At 34.2% G+C, this 15,268-nt stretch overlaps 1 protein-coding gene across 1 annotated transcript in view; it reads left to right on the top strand.

Moving 5' to 3' along the window:
- The first annotated feature begins 4,798 nt into the window (after positions 1-4,798).
- SNTG1 (syntrophin gamma 1) overlaps positions 4,799-15,268 on the top strand; it is a 587,999-nt gene continuing 577,529 nt past the window's right edge. The window contains exons 1-2 of the mRNA XM_051973745.1: positions 4,799-4,828; positions 5,498-5,632. Coding sequence (XP_051829705.1) covers positions 4,799-4,828; positions 5,498-5,632 — 165 coding nt within the window. The remainder of the gene's footprint in view (positions 4,829-5,497; positions 5,633-15,268) is intronic.

The raw sequence follows: 15,268 nt of genomic DNA, 5'->3' as shown, positions 1-15,268 counted from the left end.
TGAGGAAGAAACCTGAAGCTTTTTTGAAATTCCAGAAACAACCAACCAACCAACAACCAGAAAACTGCATCAAAATTAATCTAGGATCAGGAAGTAGCTTACAAGTATACGAGGAAAGGTCTGTCTCACTAGGGTGGGAGGTGAGCAAGATACAAGAGCAGGAACACCAACTATCTTTATTGTGGGGGACCTGCTGCAAGTCTACAAGTCTTTTAGCAATCCAATAGCAGCTCTCTAGGAAAGTAAATACTCTATGCAACATAGCAAGTCTCCACCTCAGAGATCCCACCCCCAGAACTAATCACCAGCCAGGGCTTGACTCCTTTGCTGACTAACAGTGAAACCCTTCTCTGGTCTGAGCAAAAGGTAGGTTTTGCCCCTGGAATCTACCAGCAGCAGGGATGGGCAGACTAGCAATAAGATCACTCCTTCAGAGGCAGCTACCACAAAGATTTTGTTACCATGACAACCCAGAAGCAAGGCCCCATCCCTGGAGCAGAGCAGCAATGGAGCAGAAAAAGCCTTTGAGAAAATACAACACCTATTGCTATTAAAAAACACTAAAAATTATAGGAATAAATGAAGCTTACTTTAAAACAATAAGTAATATTTATCTAAAATCATCAACAAGCATTGTCTGTAATGGGGATAAGCCAGATCCCTTCCCAAGATAATCAGGGGAAACAAGAAATATTCTTTAAAACAGGAATACCCAATAAAGGTGACAAAGGATTCATTTTTATTATATTATATTGTACTAGAAATGTTAACTATAGAAATCAGAGAAGAAAAAGAAATTAAAGGAATTAGAATAGGTAATGAAGAAACATAATCATCACTTTTTGCAGAGGATAAATGGCTATACTTAGAAAATCCTAAAGAATCAATTAAAGACATCCTTAAAATTGCTAATAAATTTAGCAAAGCTGCAGTATACAAAAAACTTCACATAAGTCATCAGTGTTTCTATTTATTACCTGTAAAATCCAGCAGCAAGAAACAGAAGGAGTAATTCAATTTTAAATAATGGTGGACAGTATAAAGTATTTGGGAGTCTACCTGTCAAGACAAACCAGGAATTAGATGAACACAACTACAGAACATTTTTGACACAAATAAAATCAGTTCTACGCAATTGAGAAATATTAATCGCTTCTGGGTAAATTAAGTCTTTATAATAAAATTGATAATTCTACTTTAATCTGTTTATTCAATGCCATAGCAATCAAACTATCAAAAATATTTTATATGGATAGAAAAAAATAATAAAATTCACCTAGAAAAACAAAAGCTCAAGAATACTAAAGGCATCAAAGAAAAAAAATGAAAATAATGTGGCTTAAACATACAAGATTTTTAACAATATTATAGTACAATAATTATCAAAATAATTTGGTACTGGCTAATAAATACAGTGGTGGATCAGTGGAATTGATAAAATACAAATTTCACTATAATAAATAACCATAGAAATCTTGGTATATGATTGTAATGTTCGGGCTAGCTTTCTGGATATCCTTCAGACAGGCCTTTGTCTCAGCAGGATAGACGCCACAAGAATGGTCAAGAATAGAGTCTAGATTATTTATTTTGGCCCAGTCTCTATTTTAGTACAGGACTAATGAGAGCCACCACAAGGCTGGTCAAAGATAGAATGTCTATCTTCCAGTCCTTCTTAGCCCTTATATACCTTATTGTAATAACATCATTACAGCATACTTATTATCTGTGAACTTAGAGAACCATTACATCACCATACTAAGTACTAAGTATATTTATGAACTAGAGAACCATTATTTCATCAATTCCACTGAGAAACAGCTTGTTGTTTCAAGTATACTTCTCCAGAATTCCAGCCCTCTACATATGATATATCCAGAGATCCAAGCTTTTGAAAGAAAAATTCATCATTTCACAAAAACTGCTGGAAAAACTGGAAAACAGTTTGGAACAAACAGATAGCAACATCTCACATCCAATAACAAGTTAAGGTCAAAATGAATACATGATGTATACTAGGTGATGCCATAACAAATTAAGGAAGCATGGAATAGTTCATTTTTCATATACATGGATATGGGAAGAATTTAGAACAAAAGAAAATATAGAGAGAATTTTAAAGTGTAAAATAGATTATTTTGATTGCATATAGTATAAAAAAGGTTTTGCATAAACAAAACCAATGCATCCAAAATTATAAGGAAAAGAAAAGCCATGGCACAGAGGGGAATTCTGAAAGAATTATCTCTGATAAAGATCTTGCTTATCAAATTTATAGAGGACTGAGCCAAATTTATAAGAATAGAAGTCATTTCCCATTTTATAAGTGGTAAAAGGATATGAACAGACAGTTTTCAGACAAAGATTTCAGACAAAGAAATCCAAAATTATCTAGTCATAGATAAAATGCTCTGTAAGTATCAATTAGAGAAATTGCACATGTATAATATATATCTGATTGTTTATCATCTTAGAGGGAGTAGAGGAGGGAGGGAGAGATATATTTGGAATTGAAAACTTTAAATAAAAATTTTAAAAATTTGCACAATCTATATTGCCTGATATTCAAGCCATTTACAGTAAGAAGTTCATGCACCCCCACCCTCTAACAATCTCCATTTCTAGTTGTCATTTTTATTATTCTCTTCACAATGAAGCCAAACAAAAATATCTTATTATACTTCATCACAATCCCAAATATATCTTGTGGCCTTTTTGCCTCCTTTCCTTTGATCATGTTTTGGGTTAGCCCTGAAAAGTCTTAGAGTAAAAAATAGTTATCTTACTGAGTTCAAAACTAGTTTCAGACCCTTGCTGTGTCTGATAAATCATTTAGTTCTGTGTCAGTTTCCTCATCTAAAGTGAGCTAGAGAATGAAATAAAAACCATTCCAGAATCCTTACCAAGAAAACCTCAGGTCAGGTGTGACTGAAACTATTGAAGAACAAAAATTAAAGAAGTCACAATGTCCCAAGACATTCAAAGATAGCTGAGGTGTCTAGATTTTGATCATGATGCTGAGTTGGGCTTTGAAGAATGAGAAACATTTCAATAAAGAAAGATCATTATCTGTACTGAAAGAACTATGCAACTCACACAGCATGCTTTCTCTCTCTCTCTCTCTCTCTCTCTCTCTCTCTCTCTCACACACACACACACACACACACACACACACACACACACACACACACACACAGTTATTTTACTTTCCTTGGCCTTAATTTCTCTATGGATAATATGAAGAGTTTGTAGAAAAACATTTTGATACAAATTTTGTCTCTGTCAATATCTTCTGTTACCCTCTGGCCAAAATAATGGTGAATTCTCTTCCAAGCATTTGTATTATATATTTAAAGAGAATTAATAATTTCATAAATGTTCAAGAACAGAAATTTTTGTTATGGACCAGAACTTGAAACAAGATGCTAAGTCAGTGGAATTGATAGAGACAATGGTTATTTAGCATAGTGCTTAACAGTTCTTTAGTTCAGTACATGTACTTAGAACTTACTATAGTTCTACAAGATTCACACCTTTGATTAGAGAGGATGTAAGCTCGAACAAACTCGGCCAGAATCAGAACTAGGGAAGACAGAGACCATGGTGGCAGTCCTCCTGCCTCCCCCATAGAAACTAAGACACTTTCAGGAGGACTTCAAGAAGCTGGCAAAAGCAAAGGATTGGTGGCAGGAACTTAAGCACTCGGAACCAAAGAGAGAGCTAGGCCTCTAAGAAAGCTAACTGGGCCTCAGCAAAGGAGACAAAATTTAGAAAGAGACAATAAAGGATTTAGACTTTAACCCCTGGCTGCACTTGTGGTGATTACTGAACTGAAAGGAAGGCTGCTCCCAGAGACCTCAAGAAAACATCAACAGAGACTATTACATTTTAGAAAGAATATTACATTTTTTTTTAAAAAAGAAGATGCTCTAAGTGACAAGATATCAACAATTCTAAAAATTCTAAAACCTAAAGATAACCAGGCAATTCTAGGGGCAATTTTCCCTTTTAAGTCCAGGTATCATTACATCACTCTATGCTTTACCTTGTAATTTTTTTTTTTTTATAGAGTTAAGATGTATTTTAAGGTGTACATGGAAAGGAAAATTGAGAGAGATGTCCTACTATAATTGTAGTGATTAAGAGAAGAATCCATCCACTGACTAAATACCCTCCCCAATTCCTGAACTCCTTTATGAAATAAATCCCGTGTTTTATTTTGTGTGGTTATTATTGGGTTCAATTCTTATAAAGATCTCCTAGAATGAGAGAGTTTGAGTGAAGTATTTTCTCTGGCTTTATTTTTGTATTCTATGTAGCTGGGTTAACATCAAAGATTTAGGAGACCCCCCAAAAAAATCAAACAAAACCATTGATTAATTGGTTTATTTTTCAACTTCAAGTATTTGTGGTTTCATCAGTGCATTTATTTCCTTTAGCACTGAGACAGGTTAGAATTCCTTTATGCCTTAATTATTGCTTTGAATGATGTAAGATAACTGAAAATGTTCATCAATTAGTGGGAAACTTTCTGAATATGAGTTTGCATCCTAGAAAGGCTGCTCTTTGGGAGCTAATCATGTGCTATGCCCCCAATGGAAATTTTTTTCCATCTGGATAGGATTTTAATTCTTTGGCACTGACCTTAAAATTTTGGGATCATCTCTACAATATAATAAAGAATCAGGGTAGGTGATTAAAATGCCCCAAATGATTTGTTCCCCTACTTAGTCTTCCCTCTCTATAGAACCAATTTGTTTAATCCTTTTTAATCTTTTTTTTTTCTTGTGGAGGGTGCATGGTACTGATAGTAGTGGTGGTAGTGGTGGTGATGGATTGAAATTCTTCCCATAGAGTTGGATCTAAATACTTTGGCTCGATGGAGAGACACACATATGCTCTGGTCCCTTCCTAAAGGGCATGAATTAACAGATTGCTTTCTACACAGATTGTTTATTCCCTTTAGGAAGGGGCCAGAGCATATGTGTTCCTGCCTGTGGAGACAAAATACTCACAGCCAGATCCATGACAAGTCAACTTCATATTATAGTTCTGTTGCATGTAGTTGTGTTAAAGGGAATGAGTAACTAACTACTGAAGGACAAAAGTAATATTAAGAAAGACAATCCATATTCTATATTGTCACCATGCAATTAAAAACCATTCAAAACCAAGTTTAGAGTTCCTTTTATTTAGGAAAACTCAAGACAAAATTTATGAGAGAATCTTGGGTTCATTTTCTGATACACAAATTTCATTTCCTTAGAGCTTTGTATAAATTTAAATAGTTTTTTTTTTTTCCTATGCAAAAGCAGCATTGTTAATGCTTTGATCCTAGATTCAATGGGATATTTTGCCTGCTCATAAATGCAATTTATTCATAATGTTTTAATGTAATTTAGCTATTGAAATAACAATCTGGAAACTAAGCATACTTCCCCCTTCCCTTCTTTCTTTCCTTTTTTTTTTTTTTTTTTTTTTTTTTTTTGTACTAAAGACAAAGACAGGAATTTGTTTGCTGCAGGATGGTAATCAGGAGCCTTTCAAAGTGCGACTGCACCTAGCCAAAGATATTTTGATGATCCAGGAGCAGGATGTGATATGTGTGTCTGGCGAGCCTTTCTATTCTGGTGTAAGTAGTTTTTCTTCTGTTGAAGTTTTCTTTTTTTAAAAAAGTCATTCTATTCAGAGAACTTGCTCAATATGTTCTTACCTGCAAGAACAACATAATAGCTCTAACTACATGTACCTTTTGTTAAATCCAAGAGAAAGAACTCTTCCTTTGATGTAATGCCCTTATTGACCAAGAACTGAACACAAAGGGTTGTTGTATAATCTGATGTTCTATTGTCTTTTATTTTTATTACGTAAATAGATTAGCTTTCTAAAAAAAAAAATATTCGAATGACATGCCCAGCTCTCCTTCCACTTCCCATGGGACCTGCATGAGCAATGCATGGGTTACTCTGCCCTGATATTGGTATTCCATTGCCATCACATTTTACTTTTGGGATTAGTATTTATACAATTTACTTCACTCATTTTCAGTGAAGCATGAGGCTGATAATATAGTCTGTCATTGAACCTTGTGTGAATGATTTTCCCAAGTGTATCATATATAAATAGTTGCATGAATATCTTTAATAGAATGATGCCAAAGTTGTATTTTTTTATCCTGATGACATGAAACTATTAGTCTAGTAAATGACTGTGAATTTTATCTCAATCCTTAAATTTTCCTTGAACCAAAGTTTTAATTAAATTAGGTCAAATTAAATTGTATTGACTAAAAAATAATTGACCACTCAACATAAGTTCTCTTGTTTAGCCTATATTTTTTCATTTTTAAAATATAATGATATGTTTGTGCCAAATTCAGTCCAATATAACATAAAAGGATTTATTTTCTGAGTGTAGCTCCAGAATTAAGTTGCTAAGTTTTATGGGAATTATAGTCCAAAGTAACAATCCTTGCTTGGTAATTAAGGATGAGGAGTTCCTACAAATCCAAAGTTTAACTCCACCCCTTAGCCATCCTTTACTGAGAACATATGATTCTTTCCCCTGCAAGAGAGAAGAGTCTGCAATGTTATTTTGAATGGACTATAATTATTAAAAGTCTATGGAGTACCACTCTAGAGTCTAGTTACACAACAGTTGCTCTATCTACTTAGAGAACATTATTAAAGACGGGACATTGATTGACCTATTTTATCTTGCTCTATCGATTAACCTGTTCATTTTAGGTATTCAGACCACATTTATAAAACATTAACAGTTTTAGCTCAGATTTATTACTCTTTGTTGGTTGTTGTTGAACTAATGTTTCCCTGCTCTCTAACGCCCCATGAGACCAAGGCAAGGTGTTAAATCAGGAGTATTCTTCCAACTAAGGATAATGGACATTTCACAGACTGTTAACTATCTTTTTTTTGTCAGACAGTTTAAATCATCCTGAATCAAGTGCTCCAGTTGTCAAAGCTGATTAGGGAAATCCCATAAGGCTACTCTTCCTTCACCTTGTTAGTAACAGAATAGTGGAGAATTTATTTTGTATTCTCAGGAAGTAACACCGATATTTTGCACTTGTATGATTGATTTAAGTCAACATTATTTTAGCTTGTATTTAGAATGCATACACTCTGGCAGGTCCAGCACTAAAGAAAAAAAAAAAAACTTTGTTTATTTGTGGGTCTTGTCAGTGAAGACAACAATTTTTTAGACAGCAGTGTGCAGACATTTTCTAAGTATTAAGGGGGATTGAAAAAAAATGAGGAGAGCTCAAAATGACAGAGGAAACAGATCAAAAGCCATGACAAAGAATTCAACCTGTTATGTTTGTAAAGCATCAAATCAATAACTCAAGATATTGCACTTTCTCCTTTTGCTTTGAACAATGATAACATTGGGAGTGGGACTGAAAACTCATTCACCACTGCACAGCAGACATATTCTTTGCCTGTCATAAAGAGGAGATGATCAGAGAAAAGACAGCTAGAGGAAAAGCTTTCTCAACTGTTTATATCAAGAGCTTTATACTCTGTTCTTTGCCCTCTCTAAAATCATTTGATAGTATCAGATCCCAGAGACTACTAAATAGATGTGGGTGGCCAGAGAGGCCCTGGCAAGCTAAAACCATGCCAGCACATCAAGACATAGTATTTTGTTATTTCTATTGCCTTCCATTGAAACTATGAATAAAGGAGATATAATTTAAGGTCCACATCATTCTATTTTTTTTGAAGTTTCCCAACAAAATGATGACCTTGAAATTTGATATTTACTATTCTGATTCTTCAGGGAATCCTTTCAGTTTTAAAGTGTTGAAAGACAGAGATTGTTTTTTCTAAAGCTACTATATAATGATGACTACAATCTGAGAATATAATCTATGAATATATGTCATATTATATATAAAGATATGTACATCTACACACATATACATAAAATATGCTTATGTGCATGTGTATTATGTACACAGGTATACATACATTATATATTATGTGCATATATGTAAATATTTGTGTGTATATGTATATAGACATGTACATCATGTACTTGAGATCACACATCATTTTGTAGACTCCTCACATAGTTATTAATTTTGCAAAAGAATACTGAATGTCTCCACTCCATACTAAGAATGTCTCCACTTCCATATATGAAGCCAATGACTTTCTTTGAACTTCAAAACTGAAAGATACTATCAAAGTAATGTGATGATCTGATAGACAAAAAAATAGAAGTTAGAATCAAGTTCAGCACCAAGATTCATCCAGACTCTCTTTTTATATTAATGTTAATTAGCTACATTTGAATAATATACAACATAGCTATCAAGGAGGCAAAAAATTTCATTCTTGATTCATTATTTCAACACTCTCCATCCCTTTTGGTGCCCTTGGTGCTCTTATAATCAAATACTTGCTTAAGGAAGTGATTGCTGAGAATCTGACACTCTTGTTATTCTTTAGTCTTTCCAGTCATGTACAACTCTTCATAAACCCATCCGGAATTTCACTGGTAAAGAAAGATACTGAGGTGATTTGCCATTTCCTTTTCCAGTTCATTTCACAAATAAGAAAAATGAAGCAAATAGGGTTAAGTAACTTGCTAGTAAGTGTCTGAGGCTAGATTTGAACCCCTTTTCCTGACTTAGGCCTGGTACTCTATTTTGCCACCTAGCTGCACTTACTTTGCTTTATTGCACCTATTTAAATGAACCATTTAATACAATATTCCCTCAGGACCTTCCTCTGTTCTGATTGACATGTCTTTATGAGTCCCAGCTGTCAGAATACAGTGATGGCAAGGTACCAGACTCTAAATCCACTTAAAGAGCTACTACACTTTGAAACTGTTTAATTTATAAAAGATCTCTCTTCTTCAATACATTTAGCTAAAAGAGTCAGAGATTCTAAAATATGTTTCATTAAAATGATGGCAGCTTATGATAAACTATAGTGATATATATGACAGATGCCTGACCTGGATTGATGATAGAATGATAAGAAGTTGGCATGCAATCTACATAAACAATATGGTGGGTGAAATTGACAACTGGGTTTCAGCAAACTTCAAAATAATGACATGAAATAGTTCTCTGAGGGCCTAAAATCAATTGATGGGCCATGATATTCAGACACTGCTTCCCTACTCTGCAAAGATAAACATCTGGCATTCCTAGAATTATTCATATTACTATGAACTTTAGTATAATACTTAGTCATCTCAGTTTAACTTCTATAGTCTCACTATGCTCTTGAAGTTAAAGGTGACATATCACTGTGGTGGGATTAGTGCCATCCCAGAACATGAAATATTTTGTGCTATATAACCATTCTCATCTGGTTGAACATCTGGTACTGATGAAATCTATAGAGATTGTCATAATTCACATAGTACTGCAAAATTCTTTTAATTAGAAAGAAATGACAATATAAATCCAGAATTTCAAAACTTGTGCTTGTATTTGCACACTTACATCAGTCCAAAGACACTTAGAAAAATGAAAATCACCAGTATTGTATGCTACTGTTATTTGACAATAGAAAAGCTAATGATAATGCTTAGATTTAAAGGATACGTTTATGGTTTTAATCAGATTAACTAACTCTACACATTTCACTTATATTCATGAAATCTTGCAATAGACATTTTCTAAAAACTTTGTGAAAGTAATTCATTTTATGAAGGATAAGTCACAAGAATGACAAATTGTTTCCTATGTCCCAGACACTGTGAAAGGCACTAATTAAAAAAAAATTAGTTATGCCACACTTCTGATATCAAGGCACTTACAACTTAATGAAGAAAGGACAAATAAATTAAACTTGAAATATTAAAAAGGGATCCAGATATTTGAAGAGGAAAAGATACTGAATGTTTCTTATGACAATAAAATCAGGCTGCAATTTTGTCCTGCTGATAATTTATTTTCACTCTACCTTGCACCTATTGCCCTGACTAGTCTCAACTCTATGAAACAAGATGTTATTCTCAACATGAATTCATCACCTCTAATCACATCACCAAATAGCTAACTCAAACCTGAACTAACTGTACCTGGCTCAGCTTTCTCTCCCCTTTCTTGGGAGGTCTGGAAACCAAAGTACCAAATGTTTTCCAGTGTCTTCCTTTAGAGAAATTAAACTTTTAGATTATATCACTTTTCATCTACTATCCTGTTGTTGAGTCTGACTCTTTGTCACCCCATTTGGGGTTTTCTTTGCAAAGGTAATAGAGTGGCTTCTCATTTTTTATTCTATAGCTCATTTTACACATGAAGAAACTTGAGACAGACAAGATTAAGTGATTTGCCCAGAGTCATACAGCTACTAAGTGTATGCAGCTTAGTATATATATTTGAACTAAGGCATATTTGAACTAAGGAAGAAGACTTCAGTGAAATTCTATCCATTTTACCATCTAGCTGCTTTGACTGTACTAAACTCAATGGATTATGGTACCTCCTGTTGTTAAGTCCTCCCTCCTCTTACCTACCCACTCTCCCACTACTTCTCTGCCACCTTTTGTGATTATGTAAACCCCTTTTAGATTATAGCTCATTCAGGTTAAAATCTGATTTTTTTGTTTTGTTTTGTTTTGTTTTGTTTTTTGTTTTGTTTTGTTTCGTTTTTTAATCTCAAGAGTTTAACACAATTACATGTTTATTAGATTAGATTGTTCCTGTGATGTTTTTGGTAGAATTCCCAGTGAAGAAACTCTACTAATGCAGATCAATACACTTCCTAAACCTTACAGATTAGCAGAATTACCTGGAGCACTAAGTCATTAAACAAACATATGTCAGAGATAAGGCTTGAATCAAAAATTTTCTGTGTGAACAGGATTCCTTATCCACTATAGAATTCTCTCTTTCCTAAGAGGCAATTTATCGTTAGTCCAGAATGCAAATGCACACACACCCAAACACACACACACACAATACATCCATCCCCTGCCACCCCCAACTTACAGTCACCTTTCTCCGTAACAAGTATGCTGTGGCCTACTATTTCATAGTGAATTTGTGTCTATCTTTCCAAAGAGTCTTTGGGATGATCTTTTGTATATTGACTTCTACTATTAGAATATAAATATCCTTGAAGGAAAAAGTTATCTTACTTTTTGCTCTATTTTTATTCATAGCACTTAGCACAATTTCTAGCATGTAGTAGTAAGTACTTAACAAATACTTATTACCTTACCTGAGGGGTTTATGGATATTACTGCACTACCTTTAACTTAAGTACTCCCTGGATAGGTTTCTCTCCAAAAGCTAGTTATCAGTGACTAGTGCCCTAATTCCATTTAAGACTAGCATCCATTAGCTTTTACATTGGTAAGAAAAAAGTACAAACATTTCCCTCCAATACCTTGGGGGTTTACTCTCCTATCTCCCTTTCATCTTATAGAAAAGTAAACTTAAATTTAGCCCACTTGACATAAATTGACATTTAAAGCTAGAATCCAAAGATTATTTCTTGCTCTTCAAAGTATATACATCCTCAGCTGTCTTCAAAACCTGCATATTGGTATACCAAGAAGACACCGTCTTTTCACCCAAAATGATAAAACAAATTTTAGGTTAAGCAAAGACCTAGGTCTGTATTCACAGAGGTGCATGTCCTGTCACAGAGGGGAGAATGCCCAAAGTTTCTGTCTTTCCATTATTATATCTCACAAAAGCTATAACCATTGTGATTCAGCTATTAACATTGTGCACATAGTAGAGACGAACCCTCTTCTGCTGATAATTGAACAATCATAATTTATCATCAGAATGATATACAGCAACACAGAATTTCAAGATTTTTAACCTGGGATGGACATAACTATCATCTAGTCAAACAGAATCAAAGGATGCTACAGTCAAGATGGACATCAGGGACCATCTACTCCAACTTTTACTTATATAACTTGTCAACAGAATTTCTGTTAAGGTATCATCTATGGGACATCCAATGTGCTTGAACTCACTACCTCACAAGGAAGCTAAGAGAAATGACTTGCACACTGTGGTACATAAACAAGTCAAGGTTCCAATTATGCTTCTAATACCAGTATCTCTTCTATTGCCTCAAGTCAGATCCATCTGCTCAAGATGTGCTTCATTTTGTTTTGATGATCAAAAAAATCTGCCTCTTCTGATGCTGCTTGACATTTCAATCAACTTACTGGAAGTTATGAATAATTTTGTCATTAAGATACCATTTTTTCAATGTTCCTCTTAAAAAGGAAATAACTGTTTAAGTAATGAAAACCAGTGATGCTCTATGTCTACTAATGTATTTTTATAAGAACTATGTAATTAAGATGGGTATCAAGCATGGTGTTTTCCATGTCATTGCTGTGTAATGTGAGCTTATAAAACTATTATATGAGGAAGCTTGGACTAGTTTCATATGTAATTCTTATATTGTTGTTGTTGTTTAGTTATTTAGTAGAGTAAAACTCTGTTACTCCATCTGAAATGTTCTTAGCAAAGGTACTAGAGCAGTTTGTCATTTCTCTCTCCTGTTGATTTTACAGATAAGAAGATTGAGGCAAATATAGTTGAATAACTTGCTCAGGGTCACATAGTAAGGGTCAGAGTCCAAATTTGAATTTACAAAGATGTGTCTTCCTAGATTTCAGACCAAGAACTTAATCCACTATGCCACCTAGCGATCCCATTAAGGTATAAGATAACACCTTAAAAATGGCAAGAAACATTGCAGACATGGTAGACATTCTGGGAAGATTGTCAAGTAGGTCAGAAGTAACCAGAAAGCTTAACCAAATTTTACAGATTTCTTCCACAGACAGGAAATTGCCAGGAAAAGAATGAAGACAACAAAAATAAAAGGGCAAAGACAACTTGAGAGAACCTCATAAAAGATAGATTGCACAGGTCCTATTCCACTGAATCAACAAAAAGTGGAACCTGGAGCAGCTCTGTCAGACAGCAGATTATGCCTCTGGAAATTGTCACCTCATTGACATAGATGTTTACAAAAGGAGAGGATTAGGCTTTTTTGAGAGGTAAAAAAAAAAAAAAAAGAAAAGAATCTTCCTAGCAACTAGTTTTCCAAAACTTGAATGACATACTTTGGGAGCTACTGGGCTTGCCATCATTGTAAATTTTCAAGTAAAGGTTAGAAACATGTTGGATAAGATTGTAGAGTGTATTACAAACCTCTAGATAGTGAAGGCTATTTTTTAAAAAAAATACCATTTGTATCCTCTAGCCTCTGGAACAATTACAGTCACATCATTCACATTAATTACATGCTTGTTGGTTGTTGGTTGGGCATCACATAGAATATGCTAGTATGCTTGAAGGCAGGTATGCTTGAGATCAAATACTGCAATAAATAAAATTTAATTTTTCTTCTTATTTCTATTGTACTGTGTTATGGTAATGTTTACTTTATACAATAATTTTTTTAAAAATTATAAAACAAATCCTATAGCGGATGCTAATTATCTTTGTGATTCTGAAAAATCACCTCTCTCAGTTCCAGTTTCCTCATCTACAAAATATAAATAAGAACAGCATTTTAACTCAAAGTAATGTTATGAGGTTCAAACAATATAATATAGGGTGTCCTAAAAATTTAGTGCAATTTTAAGCAATTGAAGCTTAAAACTCCCCTAAGATTCGGGGGATGGTCTATAAATAAATACAATATTTTTGCAGACCATGAAATTCTATATAAATAGAAGCTGTTTTAACTATTAATTGACAGAAGGAATAGTTTTTCACCTAGAAATTGAATTAGACAGCTTTTGAGATCCTTTCTGACTGAAATTTTGTGATTCTCATATTCTTTTTAAGCCAATTTCCTTATTTATGTAATGGATGATAGCAGGAGTTTTGTGAGGACATTGTATTTTAAAAAGTGTTTTAGTAATGTGAACTATTATTTAATTAGATAAAAACTGGCCAAACATGCTATCAATTTATGAAGTGGAGAGAAAACGAGTCTTTGCTTGTTTTGATTAACAAGATTCTTAAGTCTGCAAGTTGCTACCAAATCACCTACAATGCACAGACACTAGATGAAATAGCAATCACTCTGCAAGGCCCAATACTTGATGTTACAATGATTATTCTGGCTTTAATAATGGATATTCTACTGGAGGCAGCATGTTGATGCATATAAGTTCAATGGACCAGCATCTTCAGTCAATGAATCCTTTTTATCCAGTAGTGACAAAATGGAGAGCCTCTAGTAGTAGATTGGTTCCCTCTGATTAACTCAGGGCTTCATCTGTACTGGCTTAATCCATACTGCAGAGATATCGGGGGACCCTGGCAAATAGAAAGTCTATCACAGAAACTTTATATGGTATAATTTTTGTTTCAGAAGGGATGTAGAAGCCATTTAAATACAGACTGCTGCTGTGGGATATGGGTTGATGGGAGGGTATAGGCCCAGAGAGGTCTAATTCCTAGCCTTTTGACAGGAATCAAATCACAACAGCAGGTGAAGGGAACACAGGTAAGAAGTGATGAGAAAGAATCAGACACAAAGTATTAATCAATTAACTTAGTGAGAGCCAAGCAAACCTGGCAAATCAGCAGGACTGACATGGACTCTATGAAGCTTGTACAGAATGCTTCATTTGCTTCTGGACTGCTGGGGTTTGTCTGTGTTTCAAGTCTGTTCTGCCCACACAGTATTGGTTCACTAATGAACATCAGCTCGTAGTGACAGATATACCTTGACTAGAATGTATCTAAAAGCTGAATTGTCTTTTTATGAGCAGGATAAGTTTATTTATAAATCTCTCCCATTTCATTTTAGAACTATAAAGTCACTCATTTGAGATACTGTTTTTTTTAGCTGAAAATAATACATATATATATAAATATATATATATAGAAACAAAAATATCTGAATAATATCAAACTATATTAAAATACTTGAAAACAACGTATTAAATAGAAATTTTCTATCATAGTTTGTAGCATGGTGCAAGTAGACAAAGACACAAGTTACAAATGATGAAGCATCTATTTCAGTAGGTATGGTAAGGGGAAGGTAACAGACCCACCAACATGTATCATTTTCATTTTTTGTTACTTGTCAATGTAATAGATATGAGGAGAATCATCAATGATTTGGAACATGTCTGGAGTTAAGTGACTTGCCAAGGATCACACAGCTAGGAAGTGTTGAGTGTCTGAGGCCAGATTTGAACCCAGGTCCTCCTGACTTCAAGGCTGGTGCTCTATCCACTGCACCAAGTATCTGCCCCTCTTTTTCTTTTCTTTCTT

The sequence above is a fragment of the Antechinus flavipes genome, chromosome 1 (genome assembly GCF_016432865.1).
Source record: "Antechinus flavipes isolate AdamAnt ecotype Samford, QLD, Australia chromosome 1, AdamAnt_v2, whole genome shotgun sequence".
Classification (NCBI taxonomy): Eukaryota; Metazoa; Chordata; class Mammalia; order Dasyuromorphia; family Dasyuridae; genus Antechinus; species Antechinus flavipes.
The sequence above is the reverse complement of the archived record's forward strand: the minus strand, read 5'-3'. Positions and strand labels throughout refer to the sequence as shown.